Raw genomic sequence first — 22,085 nt, 5'->3', positions numbered from 1 at the left:
TTTGTTAAGGCCTGGGATGTTCCTCACTGCGCCTGACCTTCCCACCTAGGGTTGCCAGCTCCAGGTTGGGAAATACCTGGAGATTTTGGGGGTGGAGCCTGAGGAGGGCGGGGTTTGGAGAGGGGAGGGACTTCAATGCCATAGACTTCAATTGCCCAAGCGGCCATTTTCTCCAGGGGAGCTGATCTCTGTCACCTGGAGGTCAGCTGTAATAGCAGGAGATCTCCAGCCACTACCTGGAGGTTGGCAACCCTATTCCCGCCTCTCCCCTTCTCACTTCCTGGATCCCTCCTCCCCTCCCCTAAACGTTCTTAGGGTTGTAACAAAGCAAATTAAACTCCAGGTTTTCATCCCAGTGCCTGAGCAGGACGAAGAGCTGCTGGGCCGCTGCTTTCACCGTGAGGAGGCTTCGACCTTCCGGGAACTCCTGCTCGCTCAGCCACGCGCTGGCCTTGGCCGCCACCAGCTCCCACTCGATAAAGTAGGAGGCGGAGCTGTGCTCGAGCCAGGCCAAGGCGACGGCCGTGGCCCACAGCATCCCCTCCGGCTCTGTTTGCTGCTGGAGCTCGATGTCGAAGAGCCAAGCCTGCAGTTCGGAGCTCTCCGTCTCGGAGCCCCTGCCACTGTCGGCCTGAGACCCCTCAGGGGACAGACCATTCTCTGGGGAGGAGAAGCGCCGGATGGTGATGGCAGGAGGGGAGAGTTTGCTCTCGGCCTTCAGGGCTTTGGAGAAGCTCTCGACCGCGCTACCGGAGGAGTGACGGGCCCGGCCCGCCTCGCTCTCCCCTTGTTTGTCAGCCAAGGGGTTTTCGTTTTCTCCTGGAGCGCTGCCACCAGACGGTAGCTGCTGGCTCCATCGGGCACTCTTGGCTTCCCCCAGCACACCTGACTTCCGGGAGTCGTAGGAGCTGGCCGAGGGGCTGCGCACCATCCGATGGCAGGTGAAAGGAGAGGTCCACTTTAGCTTCTCCATGGGGATGTTGACGGCCTCACAGAATGCCTTGGTCAACAGGAAGGCGCCACAGGCCAGCTGCAGAGACACCTGAGAAGAAGGGGGGACAGCATCTCCTTAGAAGACACCCATTGAGAAGACATTTAAAACTCACCATTAAGTGGTAACACGCAGCACAATTTCACGCCTGGATGTTCTATAACTTTGCCGAGCGTGTGGGCGCTCTTGGAATTTTAATAAGTTATTAAACACAAAAAGATCCCTTCCTCAACTATGCTCAAGTTCAGTGTCAGCAAACTGTGGTCCTTGATGCATGGGTACTTTCACTCACATCCACCCCTGGTCTGAATCAGTTGTTCCTTGGAGTTATGCATGAGTTTTCCATCCATTAGAGATGACCTTGTGCCCAGCCCTTGCAATGTCCGGGTCTTCCCATTCCTCTGCGAACCCAACTTTTCCATCTTCCCTGAGCAAAGCCCAGGAGAAATCCCCATGCATAAGGCAAAGTGCAGGACAGGCAAGCTTGCTTTCGCTCACAGCCAATTACAAAGCAGCATATCCAGAGGCGGGGATTCAAATACTTCTTGCTTCGTCGGAGCTCTTTCTGAGCAAAAGAAAAGCTTTTTAAAACCAAGGCTTGAATTTCTCTCCCCTCCTTTCCTTTCAGATTGCTCCGTTTTTGTTGTTGTTGTTGCTTAAAATGCTTTTTTATGGGGCAGTTAGGTTTGGGGGGGGGATTTCCTCTCACAGTAAGCACTACAAGTAAGCCAATTACAAAGCAGCATTTATAGAGCGGGGACTTGATTTGAGCTTGGAGACTGATGGTGCATAGATTCGCAACAGGAAAGTGTGGGTCTAGCCAGCAATGGACCTCAGGTAAAACTCCCATGCAAAAACAACCTGTGTGCACCTCGTAAGAGACTATTGGGGTCCTTGCTATCCTTTCTGGAGGGCCATAGTCTGTTGTTCCCTCTGAGTTGTGGGGAACCCACAGCGTGAGATACTTACGAGAGGCAGGTAGTCGATGTTTTCATTGTCACTCTCCAAACTCGACTCGCTGGTCCTGGTGGAGGATTTGCCCATGAAGCCCTTAGCCGCTCGAGTCAGCAGTCTTGTTTTGTTAAAGGTCAACCTGGGCCAACAAGGCAGAGATGTCACAAAGGAAGGCCATTCCACACCGCCTCAAAGTCCCACTGCCCCCTCTGCCCTCTCCCCAATAGACCCGCTGTTTTTGTGAGAGAAACTTTCAGCCAGGTTTTTCCTTCGAGATGTGACATTGCACGATGTGTTGATGCCACATCCAGGTGAAAACCCAGATTGTCACAGATATGGCCAGAAATATAAGGAAACAGTTGCTGGACCTGACCAAGAAGATCACAGAAGATGTTGTGGCACGTATAAACAACAAACCTGGCCTCTCAGGGAAAGATGCCAAGAAGGAGGTGTGTGTGTTAAGTGCCGTCAAGTCGCTTCCGACTCATGGCGACCCTATGAATGAAAGTCCTTCAGAATGTCCTATCTTTGACAGCCTTGCTCAGATGTTGCAAATTGAGGGCTGTGGCTTCCTTTATTGAGTCAATCCATCTCTTGTTGGGTCTTCCTCTTTTCCTGCTGCCCTCAACTTTTCCTAGCATGACTGTCTTTTCCAGTGACTCCTGCCTTCTCATAATGTGACCAAAATACGACAGCCTCAGTTTAGTCATTTTAGCTTCTAGGGTCAGTTCAGGCTTGATTTGATCTATAACCCACTGATTTGTTTTTTTGGCAGTCCACGGTATCCGTAACACTCTCCTCCAACACCACATTTGAAAGGAATCTATTTTCTTCCTATCAGCTTTCTTCACTGTCCAGCTTTCACACCCATACATAGTAATAGGGAATATGATGGCATGAATTAATCTAGTCTTGGTGGCCAGTGACACATCCTTAAACTTCAAAATATTTTCTAGCTCCTTCATGGCTGCCCTTCCCAGTCTCAATCTCCTTCTAATTTCTTGGCTGCAGTCTCCCTTTTGGTTGATGGTGGAGCCAAGGAATAGAAAGTCTTGAACAATTTCAATTTCCTCATTGTCAACCCTCATTGTCATAGAAGGAGGTCTAGAGACCCGGAATAGAAGTTTTCAAGGCAGTAAGAAGACAAAATGGCAACAATTATATGGCCTTGTATAGATTAGAAGCTATGACGTAACCCAGAGGTTCCCGAACTGTGCTCCATGGAGCACTTTGTGCTCCCTGAAACATCTAGTGCTCCATGAAGATATTCTCTCCTGAAAAGTGCTGCTTTTCTCTGTTTTGAATCTCTCACCTCCCAGCTTCAGCAGATGACCCCACGTTCTGGCATTATGAGAGAGGGAGAAAAGTTTCTTCCTGTCCATTCTCTCCATACCTTGCATAATTTTATAGACATCTATCATGCCTCCCCTTAACCGCCTTCTTTCCAAGCTAAACAGCCCTAAGCGTTTTAACCGCTCTTCATAGGGCCGTTACTCTAGCCCCCTGATCATTTTGGTTGCTATTTTCTGCACCTTCTCAAGCTCTGCAATATTCTTTTTTTTTAGGTATGGTGACCTGTTTGTTGGTCCTCCAGGACAACAAGTTGACTGCTGCATGAAGCAGGATGCTGGGCCAAATGGGATGATCTGGAAGGCCCCTTTTATGTTCTTTCGTTCTTCTCCTGCACACCCAGAGGCCATTAGTGACTCCCCGCTGTTGTGCAAACCGGAGTCTGCTGTTATATCTGAACTGGCAAGCTACGGTTTATGCTTCAGGTGTAAACCATGATTATTATATCATTACCACCACCACCACCCCCGGTCTACCAAAAAACAGCCCTACCTGGCAGTAAAGAGGCCCTCGATGGATTTCTGGGAGGAAACTGAGGGACTGCGCAGGGGAACTGTGGAGAAACAGAGAGCCCAAAATTAAAACTGGGAATTGGCAAGCAAAGGGGCCACTAGTCTGCTATGTTCCCCCCTCCCCTTTCAATCCTCTGGCAATCCTACAGCTAGGATAAGGAACTGCTGGGGCTTTTCAAAACCAAGGCTTGGATTTCTCCCCCTCCCTTTTAGATTGCTCCATGTTTTTTATTATTATTTTTGGTGGTTGTTCTTAAAATGCTTTTTTCTGTGGCAATTGGGTTTGGGGGAGGGATTTTCTCTCACAGCAAACACTACAAGTTAGCCAATTACAAAGCAGCATTTAAAGGGGCGGGGACTTGATCTGAGCTCGGAGACTTCTGGTGCATAGATTCCCAGCAGGAAAGAGTGGGTCCAGCAAGCAACGAACCTCAGGTAAAACTCCCATGCATAAACAACCTTTATCTCCCACACACACACCCCGGATGCTTCACACGTCTTTCCTTACCATCTGGGAAAGTGTAGCGTTCCCAACCCGAGGAAGAAGGTGTGCTGCAGGGAGACAGGCTGCTCTCTTCTGTGTCTGCAGGGGAGAAGAAAAAAACAACCGGTGAGCACCTGAGGTCTCCCCCTTCACATCGCGGCAACTGCCAGGGTCTCCCCTGGATCCAGTTCCAGGCTCCAAGACAGCTGGCCACTCACTCGGCTTGGACAGCAGCAGAGGCAACAGGAGACCACCGCGGCCGAGAATTTCATGGATGTGTGCATTTCCCCAATCAGGCCATTTCACCCTGGGACCATTTCAGGTCAGGAAAAGATGGACTGGATCCAGAATAAGGGCGCTTTTCACACATGCTGAATAATGCACTTTCAATATAAAAATCTAAATTTAAAATAATAAAATCCCAATTAAAACTTAAAACACAAAATTGCAAAATTTCAAATGGCGCCTAACCACACTTGTATTGCTGGATATTTGCAGCAGGTTACCCCTCCGTTGACACTGATAATATAACAGGAAGGAAGGGTAATAGGGAGGCCAGCAGATGATATTTGTGGCTGTCCTCAGCCATAGGCCTGGCAGAATAGCTCTGTCTTGCTGGCCCTGTGGAACTCTTTAAGGTCCCACAGGGCCCTGATGTCACCAGACGGAGCATTCCACCAGGCTGGTGCCAGGGCCAAAAAGGCCCTGGCTCTCATCGAGGACAGCCGCACACTCTTAGGGCCAGGGACCACCAGTAAGTTGCTATCAGATGACTGTAAAGATCTTTGGGGGGTATACCAGGAGAGGCGGTCCCAAAGATACAAAATGACAAAATCCGCTTGCAAATGATCACTAAAGTGCATTGAAAGTGGACCGAAAGTGCATTATAAGTTTTATATCCGCAGAATGATACTTTCCCGTCTCCTCCCCGCCTCCCGCCCCCCTGCAGCTTCCATATCTCCCAGAATGCTCGTCCTGGAGGACTGGGGACCGAGGAACATCCCAAGTGGGTTCTGCAGCAGGAAAGCAGAATCAGTGGAAACTGTTAATATAGTTTGTCTCCAACCCGATTTGCTGTGCTTGCCTGGTACAGCACACCGTTTCTGCTAGAACAAACCCACTCTTTTCGCTAGGGAAACATCCTGAGCGTCGTAAATCCTCATGAGAGCATCAAGCGCTCTAGCTTCGGAGATGAAATTGCAAGGCTTAATGCCCTTGGGTCTCTGAAGTGAGCGTCCCCAGCGAAAAGATCGGAAAGAGCCCACGTCTTACTCATACTAGAGAATCCATCATCTGTTCCATCTTGCCCGTAGACCGACTGGGTGCATCCCAGGCCTGCAGAGAACCCTCGGTGTCTCCGGCTCTCGGAACCCAGGCTCCGCTGGCTGCCCGGTTTCAGAGCAGGACCTTGGCACAAAGAGTAAGGCACCATTCATATATTTTTAAAAATATATTTAAGGGGTGCAGAAAAGAAAAAAGGGAGGGAAGGGGAGTTACATATAGGGGGGGAAGTCAGTACATTCTATACATTCTGTGACCGTGCCCATATTAGCCCACTTTCCCATTTTTACCTCCGACTACAGTTTCTTTCTTAAAGATATACCGTAAATGCGTAAAAGAAAAAGACAATGGGTGAAAACACATGGTCGCTTTAGCCTCCTTTATTCCCTTGGTCAGCCAGGATTCAGCCAGAATCGAAGGCACGTTCGGAGAAACACATGCGTTTGAGCCTGGCTGTATCTTGGCTGAAACAGGGAATAAAGGAGGCTAAAGCGACCATGCGTTTTCGCCCTATAAATACTTCATTTCTATTCTATGCATCATCCTTATTCGGCCCACTTTACTTGAAGTCTAAACAGTTATGTGTTTGAACTTCAACTAATATCCTTTTGCTGAAACCCGCCCCTATCGTATCCCTTTACTCGTCAATTCTATATTATATTATGTAACTTCTCAGCTCTTATTTAAATCAACGTACTCTTTCATTTCATAAACATATTTTATTGTGCATATCTATCAAAAAATAATTGCCGTCTCTTCGGCACCGTTCGTATTATGGAGCGAGACAGAAAGAGATTTGAACAGGGTTGCCAGGCCAGAGCTGGCACCCTGTAGGAGCTTTAGGGAGCAGGTGCATGCAAAGAGGCATTGGGTCAACACCGTGATGTCACTTTTGACATAAAACAGGAAGTGATGTCACCCTGTTGGCGTGAGACTCTAGGATTCCCCCAGAAGTCTAGGTTTGGGGAATGCTAAATCATCATATCAACTCAATAACATCACTTCTGGGTTTGCGCCAGAAGTGTTGTTGTGGAACTGGTGCAACACCTATTCCCTCCCCCACATTTCCCCCTCACCACTCTACTGAGTGGTGGCAGGGGACACAAGGCTGCCAGGCGGATGGTTTCCCACTGGAGCGGGAAACCCTGGGAGCCCTAGACTTGAGTGTAGCCGTGGCTGCGATTCAAATTTGCTGGTGTTCCAAAAATTCGAAAAGATCTACTCTGGTCATTAGTTCTTATTTGGAGAAGTCCCCTTGCGGGGAACAAGGGCTGGATCAACTCTTGCACTAAGTCCTCTGCAGGATACAGCCCAAAGAACAGGTCTGTTGTAGGAGGTTCGTCAACTGGAGGATTCTCAAGGAAGTGCGCAGCCATCCAATTTCCAGTTGTTTAGTAATATGCTAGATCTACAGGCACACCTTGTTTTATTGCAACTCGCTTTGTCCCGCTTCGCAGATATCGCGGTTTTTTTGAGCAAGTCTATCGGTGCCATTTCCCCTACAGCATGTGCTCACTTCATGTCTCTGCATCACATTTTGCTAATTCTTGCAATATTACAGACTTTTTCATTATTATTACATTGTTTTTAGACATAATGCTACTGCACACTTTATGAAGTGTGCAGTAAATGTGTGTGACTCGCTTTATTGTGGTGGTTTAGAATTGAACCTGCAAAATCTCCAAGGTATGTTTGTATTTGGTTGCCTCATTGCATGCTGGTCTTTAACAGGAAGGATATTGGGAATGGACATCACTTTCAATAAGCTTTCTTACATCACATCATTCCCTCTCTCCTATCCTCTAATATTAAAGGGCCCGGCACAAACAGAATCCCCCTCTCTCCATTTTCACCCTTGTGCATGGGTTTGTATGCATTCACAGTTTACCCTTGGGTCCCCCCTCCCCTGTCCTCTGACCCAGCCCAGGTTCCCGACGAATGAGTACGGAGCTCTGGAGTACCCAGGGTGGCATCGCAAGCCTGTCTCAAGGGCCAGCCAGACTCCTTTACCTGCGTTGGGGTATTCAACCATGGTCGCCAAGTAGCCATTATTGCTCAGGTCAACAGGGAGGAAGGCCGTGTATTTGCTGATGACGTTGCAAGCTTTGCTGGTGTGCATGGCGTTCACCTGGTACCGCCGGCCAGACCCTGGAGCAGGGCAAAAAGCTGCCGTGAGGCCGGAGGCAGGTAATCGGTTTTCAAGAGAGATGCAAACAGATTGGGAGAGACTATGCTTCCACACACATATTTCTTTTGCCTCAGTGTCCTTTGGCCAAACAGGTTTTTGAAACAAGAGAGGGGGGTACCCTGTGAGTGGGAAGAGGGATGCCTACCACCAGCAGTGATTCCTCTTTCAAAGTTCATAAGAACATAAGAAAGGACATGCTGGATCAGACCAAGGCCCCTCAAGTCCAGCAGTCTGTTCACACAATGGCCAACCAGGTGCCTCTAGGAAGCCCACAAGCAAGATGACTGCAGCAGCACTGTCCTGCCTGTGTTCCACGGCACCTAATATATTCAGCATGCTCCTCTGAGCCTGGAGAGTTCCTACAACCCTCTGGGAAAAAAAACCTGTCACCTCTTTTCTGCTTAAGAATGAATGAGAACTTTGGAAACTCTACAGCAGTGCCTGAGAGCACAATCACAACTCCTGCACTTGAACACACGTGGCACTTGAACACATGAAGCTGCCTTCTACTGAATCAGACCCTTGGTCCATCAAAGTCAGTATTATCTACTCAGACCAGCAGCGGCTCTCCAGGGTCTCAGGCAGAGGTCTTTCACATCACCAACTTGCCTAGTCCCTTTAACTGGAGATGCCAGTTAACCTTGGGTAGGGTTGCCAACTCCAGGTGGCTCCTAGAGATCTCCCGCTATTCCGGTTGATCTCCAGATGACCACGATCAGTTCCCTGGGAGAAAATGGCAGCTTCGGAGGATGGACTTAGGGTCCTCAGTAGGGTATGGCATTATGCCCTGCTGAGGTCCCTCCCCAAACCCTGCCCTTCCATAGCTCAACCCCCAAAATCTCTAGGTATTTCCCAGCTCAGAGCTGGTAATCCTACTCTAGGGAGAGGGGCAGGCAAGCAAATGGCACAGCTATTGTGATTAGTAGGGTTGCCACGTCCCTCTTCGCCACCGGCAGCAGGTTTTTGGGGTGGAGCCTGAGGAGGGCGGGGTTTAGAAGGGAAGGGACCTCAATGCCATAGAGTCCAATTGCCAAAGCAGCCATTTTCTCCAGGGGAACTGATCTCTATCAGCTAGAGATCAGTTGTAATAGCAGGAGATCTCCAGCTAGTACCTGGAGGTTGCCAACCCTAGTGAGTAGTGCTCCTGGCTGCTCCCTTTCCTGGCTACAATTCTTGCACTCCTGGCTACTCTCTTTCTGTGGGGAGGCCGGCAGGGGGCCCACCCCCCAGTGTCTTTCCAAAGACTCCCTTTGAAAAAACAGCCTTGATGTGAAAACAGTAGAAAGGTAGGATAGAAATCTCCTTTAAAAACACACACAAATGTGTGAACAGGCCATAAGCGATATTGATTCTTTGCGGTAAAATCTTACGAAGGCTCAAAGATCTGATTCTTCCAAGGGAGTCTTCCCCGCCCCCCTTCCCGCTGTACTCTGGGGAGTCCCTTTTGTCTCCTAAGCGCGAGGCTTTTGCAAGAAGTCTGGTTTTTCCTGCCAGACACCTGCGTAAATGAGGACAGATCTATCTAATCATTCTAACAAGAGAGCGCAAGGCAATTTCCTCCTTCTTGTGACTAATGCTGAAACTTCAACAGATGCCGCAGGCTCTGGTCTCACGTTGGCACATTAACAGCCTCACTCCAGCAGCGTCAATGACTCCCTGTCGCCTTCAGGGCTCAATCCAACGGGCTGAGGCTTACCGATAAAAGCCAAGGCACACACGTTTTTAAAGATCAACTGGCAACGCTCCCTAGACTTAACATGCTGAGCCAGCATGGTGTAGTGGTTAAGAGCGGTGGTTTGGAGCAGCGGAGTCTGATCTGGAGAGCCGGGTTTCATTCCCCTCTCCTCCACATGAGCGGCGGAGGCTAATGTGGTGAACCGGGTTGGTTTCCCCACTCCTACACATGAAGCCAGCCGGGTGACTTTGGGCTAGTCACAGTTGTCTCAGCCCCACCTACCTCACAGGGTGTCTGTTGTGGGGAGGGGAAGGGAAGGTGATTGTAAGCTGGTTTGAGTCTCCCTTGAGTGGTAGAGAAAGTTGGCATATAAAAACCAACTCTTCTTCAGCACACCTTGTACGCATCCAGATAGGACTGCGAGACCATGCAGAGACGTGCTCTTAGAAACTGCCCCTGGAGCCTAACCTGAGTGATAGTGGAATCCCTGTTCTGCCGTGGAAGGCTGCTGGGCGACCTTGGGCCCATTGCACGCTCTCAGCCTAGCCTACCTCACAGGGTTGTGGCAAAGATAAAACAGAGGTGGGGAGAATGATGGAAACTGCTTTGCGTCCCCATTGGGGAGAAAGGCAGGGTATAGATGAAGTAAATAAATAAAATGAGGATATTAGATACTTGCCTGAATTACAGAAAATAAGGGTAGGGTAGAAGAGCTAGGGTGTGATACCACAGCAGCGATTTTCTCCAGGGGGACTGATCTTGGTCATCTGGAGATCAATTGTAATAGCGTAAAGACCTCCAGGTACCAGCTGGAGGCTGGCAACCCTAGTTAGGAAATTCCTGGTAGTTTGGGCATGGGGCTTGGAAAGGGCAGCTTTTGGGGAGGGGAGGGACCTCAGCAGGGTATAATGCCATAGAGTCCATTCTCTGAAACAGCTGTTTTCTCTAAGAGAACTGATCTCTGTGGTCTGGAGATCAGTTGTAATTCCTAGAGACCTTCAGGCCCCACCTGGAGGCTGGCAGCCTTAGCTTGAAACGTTCAGAAGAATCTCCCCGCGTCTCTCCCCCTACTTCCCTGAAAGGACAGAACTATTGGCCAAGGCAGGCAAGATACCGTGCTCGATTTCACATTCTCTCTCGGCGAGCTGTTCAAAGTCCCGGATGATGGACCTGGCAGCCAAGTGGTGAAAGGTCTCGTTCCAGAGGTCCTCTTCCTCTCTTCCTCTGTCTTGGAAAAGCGGCCCAACGTCAAAAGTGATCTCCCACTGGACTGGTTCGTTGCTCCGTAACCCTTTCACCACGGCTTTGCAAAGGGATCTCGGAGAGCGCGGCAAACTACTCCTGGCTGAGTCGACATCCGGGTCGTGGGTTTCCCAGGCAGAAGAAGACTCTGTTTCAAAGGTAAAGGAAGGGGGCTGGACAGAATCTGCAGGAGAATGACAGACAGACAAGTAACTTCTTCCATTTCATTGGAGTAAGAGATGCTTTAGAACAAGAGGCCAGGAGGGAACAGCCATTAGGGAATCAGCTGCCTCCATCACAGAAGAAAGTTTGGCTTGGAAGTGCCTAACATTACGTGGAACCACCCAGTTAGGGTTGCCAGCTCCAGGTTAGGAAATACCTGGAGATTTTGGGGTGGAGCCTGAGGAGGATGGGGTTTGGGGAGGGAAGGGACTTCAATGCCATGAGTCCAAGTGGCCATTTTCTCCAGGGGAACAGATTTCTATCGGCTGGAGATGAGTTGTAATAGCGGAAGATCTCCAGCCACCACTTGGAGGTGGGCAACTCTACATCCCTCCCCAAAAAAGGAGGGGGGGAGAAAAAGAAGAGTAGGCTCTTGCTGTGTACTGGTTGAGAGCGGTGGTTTGGAGCGGTGGATTCTGATCTGGAGAACCGGGCTTGATTCCCCACTCCTCCACATGAGCGACGCAGGCTAATCTGGTGAACGAGATTTGTTTCCCCACTCCTGCCCATGAAGCCAGCTGGGTGACCTTGGGCTAGTCACACACTCTCAGCCCCATCCACCTCACATAGGGTTGCCAACCACCTGGTAGTAGCAGGAGATCTCCTGCTATTTCAACTGATCTCCAGCCGATAGAGATCAGTTCATAGGGTTGCCAGGTCTCTCTTCGCAACCGGCGGGAAATTTTGGGGGTGGAGCCTGAAGAGGGCGGGGTTTGGGTTGGGGAGGGCCTTTAATGCCATAGAGTCCAATGGCCAAAGCGGCCATTTTTCTCCAGGCAATCTGATCTCTATCAGCTGGAGATCAGTTGAATTACCAGGCGATCTCCTGCTACTACCTGGCAGTTGTCAACCCTATCAGTTCACCTTCAGAAAATGGCCGCTTTGGCAATTGGACTCTATGGCATTGAAGTCCCTCCCCTCCCCAAACTCCTCCCTCTGCCCCAAAAACCTCCCGCTGGTACTGAAGAGGGACCTGGCAACCCTAACCTCACAGGGTGTCTGTTGTTGAGAGGTGAAGGGAAAGTGATTGTAAGCCGGTTTGAGTTTCCCTTAAGCGGTAGAGAAAGTCGGCATATAAAAACCAACTTCTCCTCTTCTTCTCTTGCACCTGCTCCATCTGGTAGTGCAGTGGCTAAGACAATAAACTGCGATCCAGGAAATGTCTGGTTCACAGCTTCTTCCTTCCCATCTCTGTCACCTGGAGATCAGTTGTATTAGCAAGGGATCTCCAGCCATCACCGTGTGGTTGGCAACCCTACACCCAACGCTTTGTGATCAGTCCCACCCACCTCAATGGCAGCCATTTTGTGGTAATGACCTCTACCTGTTTTCAAAAATTCTATAAGTCCCCACAGGTTCCCCAAAGTTGGGGGGACTCGTACCCTACATGGTTTGGGCTGTGCAAACCAACTCCTGGATGAGACCACCAGGATTCACTAGAAGGAAAGGAATGGAGGTGGGTTGCTTACCTAGATCTCCAGAGCTGCGGCTCTCCGAAAAGGATCCCACGACCGAGCCAGCCTCGAGCTGGTCAGAGCACTTCCCTGTCACTGTTTGAGGGGCTCCGACGTGCAGGTGCGGCGGATCCAAGTCCTGGCAAAACGAGAGTCGGCTCTGCGGCAGAAGAGACGGTCGCCTGGCCCCGACTCCCCGGATCCTTGGCGTGGAGACGTGGGGGCCGGCAGTGAAAGACTGAGAACATTGACGAGACAGAGCAGAGACGGTATGTTAAAACGGTTTCAGGTAGCCGGCTCAAGGTTTACTCAGCCTTCCATCCTTCTGAGGTCGGTAAAGTGAGTACCCAGCTTGCTGGGGGTAAAGTGTAGATGACTGGGGAAAGCACTGGCTTAGGGCTGTTTAGCTTGGAAAGAAGGTGGTTAAGGGGAGACATGATAAAGGTCTATAAAATTATGAATGGTATGGAGAGAGTAGACATATTTCTCATAATACTAGAACGCGGGGTCATCTGCCGAAGCTGGAGGGTGAGAGATTCAAAACAGATAAAAGGAAGTATTTCTTCAAACAACACTTAGTTAAATTGTGGAACTCCCTGCCCCAGGATGTGGTGATGGCCGCCAGCTTGGAAGGCTTGAAGAGGGGAGTGGACATGTTCATGGAGGAGAGGGCTATCCATGGAATATGTGGGAAGGGGGGCATCACGAAGTAAACAATGCCCACAAAACTATCGTATGATTTGCATTTAAGTTCTGCTAAGTGAATACAACAAATGGTATGATTTCTGTAAAAAGTACTGATGCATAATATTGGAACATATATTGGAACCAAGTATTGAAACATATCTCGACTGTACGATGTTTAACCTACTGTTGTTGTATTTTTATTTTGTTGTCGTTGTTATTATAAAATAAACTTAAAATAAAGAGTTAAAAAAATGGATACTTTCCCTTCCTTTCCTTTTATCCCTTAGAAGCTCCTTGATATCTTGAGCAGCATATATCTAGTGTTTGAGGGATATAAGGACTGAAATAAATCTTGCCACTGACAATGTAGCCTTGGGATCCCTATCGCTTAGTAGAAAAGGTATTATGTCAGAGACAGAGGCATTAGATTTGTATGTTAAAAGGGGGGAGATATAATGTGATCAAAGTTCCTCGTAAAAGCGGCATTCCAAGAGGGCATGAGCTAGTGAATCGATAGAGCCAGAAGAGCAAGGACAGGTCCTGTCTGGATATGGTATATTCAAAATTCTGCCCTGCGTAACCACAGAGGGGTTAGCATTCAATCTAGCTAAACAGAAGGCTCTAGAAAGACGAGGAGTTGTCAAATAATATGTATAAGCAGGCAAACCACGTGGTGGTGGTATCCCGAAGAACTGGGATGAACAAACGCGGCGAGCACGAATAGCAGTGCTGTTATAATCAAGCTCTTTAATGCGCTTTTTAATTTTGGTGAAAGCGTCACCAAAGCAGCAGCAGTTGTGAACGGAATGGATGGACCACCAGATCCCCTTCTAATGCTGCTAATTATTCATGCTCCTGCACAAAGCCCTTCCATGTAGGAAACAGAGCAAAACATCTCGTGCGAATAGCTGTCTGTGCGTGGCGGTCCCACGACAACCCTTCGAAGCGGGGTTGCACCTGCTACTTCTTTTGAGAATACTGTCACATCCTCATTGAGTTCAGAAACATGGCTTTTAGGGAGGCTTATCTTTCCTTCGAGGAAGACAAAGCAATATATATATATATGAATTTCATTCAGCCGGTTGTTTTAATTACAGAGAAAATGATAAGATACGATATACCGAGGCTCAGTTGCTTGGCAACCGAAACCCAACCAAGTTTGTAAAAAAGGCCTTTTCTAGGAAGTCTTAAAAACTCTGTTTGGGGGGGGGGGCTTTAAGCCTTCAAGCCCATGGTGTTTTCCTCATCCAAAACAACCCCGCAAGGTAGGACTGCCAACCTCCAGGTGGTGGCTGGAGATCTCCTGCTGTTGCAATTGATTTTCAAACAACAGAGGTCACTTGAAGAAAAATGGCTGATTTGGAAGGTGGTCTCTATGGCATCACACCCCATTGAAGTCCCTCCCCTTCTCACACCCTGCCCTCCTCAGGCTCCATCCCCAAAATCTCCAGGTATTTCCCAACCCAGAGCTGGCAACCCTACTGTAAGATCACATTGGGACAAATCTACACGTCCCCTGATATCGATTTCTAGTCCGTTGACAGTTCCATTCATCAGTGTAGGCCTTCTAAAGGTATTATTCTCTGCAAATAGATAAAAGCAGAGTCTGTAAAAAAAAAAACACCAAACTTATCTGTCAAGGCCAAGAAGAATCCCACATTGTTATGATTCCCTAGATGTACAATGGAATAGTTTAGAAGGGCTTCTTTTTTATGGTGAGACCTTGTGCTGTTAGTTCTATGCTTCACGATGGATTGTAATCTGTTTCCTTGGTTACCTTGGGCTAGCCCTTCTCTCTCCTTAACCTACCTCGCGGGTTTGTTGTGAGGATGGAACTGAGGAAGGAAGAACCATATCCATGAGTTCCTTGGAGAAAGGGCAGGATAAAAGTAGACTAAAAAGAGCTCCATGGCACAGAGTGGAAAGCTGCAGTACTGCAGTCAAAAGCTCTGCTCACGACCTGAGTTCGATCCCAATGGAAGTCGGTTTCTGGTAGCCGGCTCAAGGTTGACTCAGCCCTTCCATCCTTCTGAGGTCGGTCAAATGAGTGCCCAGCTTGCTGGGGGGGAAGTGTAGGCGACTGGGGAAGGCAATGGCAAACCACCCCGTAAACATAGTTTGCCCAGTAAACGTCGGGATGTGACGTTACCCCATGGGCCAGGAATGACCTGGTGCTTGCACAGGGGACTACCTGTACCTTTTTAAAAGGTAGACTAAATAAAAGTAACTAAGGCAGAATAGTGGGGTGAGGAGGGAATTTTACTTTGGCTTCTAGGCTCCTAGCAAGTTCAGGATTTCAAACTAAACTTTGGTGAAGATCAGCATATTTAATCCCAGTCCTATTATAGACAAGCAATTTCCTGTCTAAATGATTAACTGGGGCTCTTATCGCTCTGAATGCTATTTGTGAAGTAGCTCCTTGCTGTTTTATCTGTTTCTGAGAAGTCTGGTTGGCTGCTGTTTTAAATTATGGGATGGCTGCTCTTAGGTTGCCGTTGTAATTTGCTGGGCCTTGCAGCTTTTTAGCATCGTTGTTATAACGTGAGGCTGTGAACTGCCTTTGCTATTGTTTACAACAGAAAGGTGTGAGATGCATTTTCTAAGTAAATTCTAAAAGCCTACATTAATTCTGGGAGATCTCCAGGCCCCACCTGGAAGTTGGCTAGCCTACCCAGGAAAGCTTCAAGAGATCCCCAAGTGTCTTCCCAAGGCAGCCTCTGAAATAAAACACCTTTCTGTGAAGTACCCTCTACCACCCCCATGTTGTCTTATTAAAGATTTTCAAGTCTCCCGGGCCAAATGAGCCGCCCACTCTGATGGGCTAACCTTTTGGAGATGGGGAGAACAAACTCTGATGCCTTCCACCTTTTATGAAAATGCTGTTTCACTCAATAGCCTCATGGGGATCACGTGAAGCCTTCCTGGGTAGGCTGGCCAACCTCCAGGGGGGGCCTGGAGATCTCCCGGAATTACAATAGATTGCCAGACTACAGAGATCAGTTCCCCTGGAGAAAATGGCTGCTATACTGAGGTCCCTCCCCTCCCCAAATCCTACCCTTCCCCAAACTCCTCTCCCAAATCTCCAGGAATTTTCCAACCTGGAATTGGCAACCCTACAAATGAAAGCAAGCTGTCGTCGAATAACCAATGGCTTTTGAGAGCTAGCATGGCGTAATAGTTAAGAGCAGTGGTCTCTAATCTGGAGAACCAGGTTTTATTCCCCACTCCTCTGAATGAGTGGCGGGATCTAATCTGGTGAACCGGATTTGATTTCCCTCTCTTCCACATGAGCGGCAGACTCTAATCTGGAGAACCGGGTTTGTTTCCCACTCCTCCACATCCGCGATGGACTCTAATCTGGTAAACCAGGTTTGTTTTTCCACTCCTCCACATGAAGCCTACTGGGTGACCTTGAGCTAGTCACAGTTCTCTCAGAACTCTCTCAGCTTCTCCTCCTCCTTCTTGTCAATGACCGTAATCCCAAGAGCGGAAGGTTTCTCTTGCTCTCCAGCTTGCACGCTTTAATCCCTCACCACTGCTGGAATGTGAAGCTTTGCTGAACATCTCTGCTCATGCCAGGTGGGTCAGTGATTTTTCCTATGTAATGTGGAAATGACCCACCTGTCTTTGAGCAAGGATGATGCAAGTCAAAAACCTTGATTCACACAAACAGGAACCATGTGGGAAGTAGCAAAGGCGTACCAAATGACCTCTGCAACTGCAGGAGGAAGCAGGAATTTAGACACCCCCTAACTATTCAGCAAAGCCCAGTATTAGTGGTATTGTACTTCATTTCCCGGATTAAAATAGAGACATACTTGGTCCTTTATATTCATATGCAGATGGATGCCGATTTGATTGATTACACTCTGCCCAATCAGTTTACTATATTTCCTTTACCTGGGCAACAGCTCTAGGTCCGTCTTGGCAACAGGCGGGAGGTTTTAGAGGCGGAGCCTGAGGAAGGCGGGGTTTGGGGAGGGACTTCAATGCCATAGAGTCCAGTTGCCAAAGCAGCCATTTTCTGCAGGTGAACTGATCTCTATCGGTTGGAGATCAGTTGTAATAGCAGATCTCCAGCTAGTACCTGGAGGTTGGCAATCCTAGCTCTAGATAAACCAAGAGCATGGGAAACATCCATGTAGACAAATGCTCACGTCAATCTCCCTTTAGCAGGGATTTTGCAGTGTCCGAAAGAACAAATCTCCCCTGCCCATCTCCCTTTTCATCTTGCTTGTCAAATGTCTCCTTTCATATGCACGCACACACTGTCTTGCCCTCCTTTCTTATCTCTTGTGCCCTTTCCTCATGAAACTCTACGGCCACAGTTGTGATCTGCAGGTCTTTGCAAGAGCCTCAAAAGGCTTTGGATACCTTCTTTCGGGTTACTATAGAAACCAGGGCCCAGCAAATCCCTCGCTTCCCTTCTCAGTCAGGCCAAGATTGCTAAATGCAGCAACTATGAGGCAAAGGAGATTACAGTGGGAAAGAAGATGATGAAGAAGAAGAGTTGGTTTTTATATGCCGACTTTCTCTACCACTTAAGGAAGACTCAAACTGGCTTACAACCGACTGAAAAAGAATGGTCTTTGCCCAGCATGCTAATGACTTTAATGCTAGGTGAATCTCTCAGAGGACCTTATGCCATTTGCGAAGATGGTAGCATTTGATGGCAGCTCGTGACAAGAAGATAGGAAAAATGAGAAACACTAAAGAAGAAGAATTGTGGAACTCCCTGCCCCAGGATGTGGTAATGGCTGCCAGCTTGGAGGGCTTTAAGAGGGGAGTGGACATATTCATGGAGGAGAGGGGCATTCATGGCTATTAGTTAGAATGGATAGTAGTCATGCTGCATACCTATTCTCTCTCGTATCAGAGGAGCATGCCTATTATTTTGGTTGCGGTGGAACACAGGCAGGATGGTGCTGCTGCAGTTGTCTTGTTTGTGGCTTCCTAGAGGCACCTGGTTGGCCACTGTGTGAACAGACTGCTGGACTTGATGGGCCTTGGTCCGATCCAGCATGGGCTAGCTTATGTTCTTAAGAAGAGTTGGTTTTTATATGCCGACTTTCTCTATCACTTAAGGAAGACTCAAACCGGCTTACAATCCCCTTCCCTTCCCCTCCCCACAACAGACACCCTGTGAGGTAGGCAGGGCTGAGAGAGCTCTAAGAGAGCTGTGACTAGCCCAAGGTCGCCCAGCTGGCTTCGTGTGTAGGAGTGGGGAAACAAATCCAGTTCATCAGACGAGCCTCCACCGCTCATGTGGAGGAGTGGGGGATCAAACCCAGTTCTCCAGATCAGAATCCACCACTCCAAACCACTGCTCCTAACCACTACACCACGCTGGCTCCTGACCAAGAGGCACCTCACCAAGGGAACATGGGTGGGCCTCAGATACTGGGCAATTGACTACATCTGGGTGGGGGCTGTAACTCAGGTCATGGATGTATGGGAGTTTTACCTGAGGTTCGTTGCTGGCTGGACACACACTTGCCTGTTGGGAATCTCTACACCAGCAGTCTCTAAGCTCAAATCAAGTCCCCACTCTTTTAAATGCTGCTTTGTAATTGGCTTATTTGTAGTGCTTACTGTGAGAGAAAATTCCCCCTCCCCCAAACCCAACTGCCACATAAAAAAGCATTTTAAGATCAACAACCAAAAATCGGAGCAATCTGAAAGGTAAAAGGTAAAGGTCCCCTGTGCAAGCACCGGGTCATTCCTGACCCATGGGATGACGTCACAGCCTGACGTTTACTAGGCAGACTTTTGTTTACGAGGTGGTTTGTCAGTGCCTTTCCCAGTAATCTTCCCTTTACCCCCAGCAAGCTGAGTATTCATTTTACCGACCTCGGAAGGATGGAAGGCTGAGTCAACCTTGAGCTGGTTACCTGAAACCAACTTCCGTCGGGATCGAATTCGGGTAGTGAGCAGAGCTTGGATCTGACAAAATACTGCAGCTCACCACTCTGCACCATGGGGCTCTTAAATCTGAAAGGCGGCGGGGAGAGAAATCCAAGCCTCGGTATTAAAAGGCCTTTCTTGTGCTCAGAAAGAGCTCCAAGGAAGCAGGAAGTATTTGAATCCCCACCTCTGGACATGCTACTTTGTAACTGGCTGTAAGCAAAACCAAGCTTGTGTGTTCTGCCCTTTGCCTTCTGCATGGGGATTTCACCTGGGCTTTGCTCAGGGAAGATGGAAGAGTCAGGTTAACAGAGGAATGGGAAGACCCGGACATTGCGAGGGCTGGGCACGAGGTCATCTCTAATGGACGAAAAACTTATGCATTACTCCAAGGAACAACCGATAAAAATCTGGGGGTGAACGTGAGTGAACGTACCCATGCATAAATGACCTTTGTCATCCAAGAGCAGGGTCAAATCCCTGACACCCTGCCCAAGCCTTTGGACTGCATAGCCTGGACCCCTCATCAGCCATGGCAGTTACCACTAACTGGGAAGGGGTGGTAGCTCAAGGTAGAGCATCTGCTTGGCATGCAGAAGGTCCCAGGTTGAATCCCCGGCATCTCCAGTTAAAGGGACTAGGCAAGTAGGTGATGGAAAAGACCTCTGCCTGAGACCCTGGAAAGCCACTGCCGGTCTGAGTAGACAATACTGAGTAGGCAAGACTTGGCCAACCTGAGAAATCAGCAGTGGCTGAACATGGACTGACCCAAACAGGACACAGGGTCTTATTCCAAGACACTGAAATACTGGACAATTCTACTAAATATTTTGTCAGATTGCACAGAGAAGCCATTGAAATTCATAAACATCAGCACAACTTTAACAGAAAAGAAGAGAGTTTAAGAATGAATAAGGCTTGGCTTCCTGTCCTGAAAACCTCCAGACTAACAAAGACTACAGTCCACAATAGCCATGTGGATTAGCCTTGGATTCCACATGTTTAACAGATCACTTCAGGATACAGTGGTTCCACATTAACATACCACACCCTCATTAGCACATTATCTTGATACTTACAGGACAATGATTTGCACATTACCTTTAATACTTTGCAGGACAATGACTCAGCTCAAACCCAACCCCCCTTTCTGACTATATATTACTCTTCCTACACACTTGACACTAAGAGACACTGTCCTTCAGTGTTACTCCTCTGAAGATGCCTGCCACAGCTGTGGGCGAAATGTCAGGAAAGAAAATACCAAGACCACGGTTACACAGCCCGGATAACCTACAAGAACCAACAGACAATACTGACTTTGATGGACCAAGGGTCTGATTCAGTAGAAGGCAACTTCATGTGTTCTCTAGGGGAGAGGCTGTGGCTCAGTGGTAGAGCATCTGCTTGGCATGCAGAAGGTCCCAGGTTCGATCCCCGGCATCTTCAGTTAAAGGGACTAGGCAGATAGGTGATGTGAAAGACCTCTGCCTGAGACCCTGGAGAGCCGCTGCCGGTCTGAGTAGACAATACTGACTTTGATGGACAAAGGGTCTGATTCAGTATAAGGGAGCTTCATGTGTTCATGTGTAGCAATCTTTTTAGATTTTTTTTTTTATGCTGGCTGCTTTTGGTTAGATGTTCTTTTTTCTACACCCTTTTGGCAGATAAACAAGGAAGGCTTGGAGCGTTTTTAACTAAAAGAGCAAGAGACTTACCTGAAACTCCTTCTGCCAGGGCTGCAGTTCTGGGCTGAACTGACTGAGATCCTGTAGCTGGGTTTTCCGGAGAGGATTTTTGATCAGGGCGGAACTGGGATCGCTGGCTGTGGGAATCTTCCGGAACGGCTCACGGTCAGCAATTTGATTGGTGCTGTATGCCCTTCTCCGGGATGAGGTTTTAAGCTCTGTCCCTTTGGGGAACAAATGGTCTGTCTTATAGATCCAAATAACAGTGGAATGCCAGCCCATTTAACTATTATGGTTTTCCCAGAGCAGTAATTCCTGTGCCAGGAGAAATACATTGGGTTTCAATCTTACATACTAGTGCTGGGCGCACCACTGTGCCATTCACAAACTGCAAGTATGTCACAAGGAATAAATTACTTCCAGAGGCTCTGATCCCAAAGTAATTGCCTGCTGAGGAGGCTTGTGCTTGCGCCTCTGCCTAATTCACCGCTCTGACTTTGCCTCCTTCCAGTTGGCCTGGTGGTAGGAAGTAACGTCAAGTCACAACTGATTTATAGTGATCCCTCATGGGGTTTCCAAGGCATGAGATGTTTATAGCCCAGCTTTGCTGGGGAAAGGGGGATATAAGAGTGAATAAATAACGAAACAGAGGTGGTTTGCCATTGCTGGCCTCTGCGCAGCAACCTTGGTATTCCTTAAGAACATAAGAAAAGCCCTGCTGGATCAGACCAAGGCCCATCAAGTCCAGCAGTCTGTTCACACAGTGGCCAACCAGGGGCCTCTAGGAAGCCCACAATCAAGGCAACTGCAGCAGCACCGTCCACGGCACCTAATATGATAGGCCTGCTCCTCTGATCCTGGAGAGAATAGGTATGCATCATGACTAGCATCCATTATTACTAGCAGCCATGAATACCCCTCTCTTCCATGAACATGTCCACTCCCCTCTTAAAGCCTTCCAAGTTGGGGGTCTCCCATCCAAATTCTAACTAGGGCCGGCCCCGCTTAGCTTCCAAGATCTGACGAGATCAGGCTAGCCTGGGCCATCCAGGTCAGGGCTGCAATTGGCCTTGGGACAGACACATTCTGGAAGAAATTGGAATTTTCAGTCACTTCCAGTATATTTAGTCAGAGGCAATGCATCTCTGCATGAGTAACTGCTGTGGCTGTAGTTTGATCACTTGCTAATAGCCCGGGTTGTGTGTGTGTGAAGTGCCGTCAAGTCGCAGCCAACTTATGGCAACCCCTTTTTGGGGTTTTCATGGCAAGAGACTAACAGAGGTGGTTTGCCAGTGCCTTCCTCTGCATAGCAACCCAGTGGGCTGTTATTTGCTCCTTGGTGGCTGGGGAAGTTTCCTTAATGGACAGAGTCCAAGATCAGAGGTCCAGCACCGGACAGGGAATGTCCAAAAAAGAAGTAGCTTTGCAGTTTGAACGTGGGCAAAAATTGACA

General features: G+C 48.6%; 1 protein-coding gene across 1 annotated transcript in view; it reads right to left on the bottom strand.

The window, feature by feature from the left end:
- Positions 1 to 298: 298 nt before the first annotated feature.
- Positions 299 to 22,085, bottom strand: part of VWA5B1 (von Willebrand factor A domain containing 5B1) — a 49,112-nt gene continuing 27,325 nt past the window's right edge. Inside the window, exons 13-22 of the mRNA XM_056865361.1 lie at positions 20,677 to 20,856; positions 12,369 to 12,614; positions 10,550 to 10,861; positions 7,583 to 7,720; positions 5,564 to 5,698; positions 4,316 to 4,390; positions 3,788 to 3,848; positions 1,961 to 2,084; positions 886 to 1,042; positions 299 to 819 (exon numbers count right to left, since the gene is read on the bottom strand). Coding sequence (XP_056721339.1) covers positions 302 to 819; positions 886 to 1,042; positions 1,961 to 2,084; positions 3,788 to 3,848; positions 4,316 to 4,390; positions 5,564 to 5,698; positions 7,583 to 7,720; positions 10,550 to 10,861; positions 12,369 to 12,614; positions 20,677 to 20,856 — 1,946 coding nt within the window. The 3' untranslated portion in view covers positions 299 to 301. The remainder of the gene's footprint in view (positions 820 to 885; positions 1,043 to 1,960; positions 2,085 to 3,787; positions 3,849 to 4,315; positions 4,391 to 5,563; positions 5,699 to 7,582; positions 7,721 to 10,549; positions 10,862 to 12,368; positions 12,615 to 20,676; positions 20,857 to 22,085) is intronic.

The sequence above is a fragment of the Euleptes europaea genome, chromosome 19 (genome assembly GCF_029931775.1).
Source record: "Euleptes europaea isolate rEulEur1 chromosome 19, rEulEur1.hap1, whole genome shotgun sequence".
NCBI classification, from domain to species: domain Eukaryota; kingdom Metazoa; phylum Chordata; class Lepidosauria; order Squamata; family Sphaerodactylidae; genus Euleptes; species Euleptes europaea.
The sequence above is the reverse complement of the archived record's forward strand: the minus strand, read 5'-3'. Positions and strand labels throughout refer to the sequence as shown.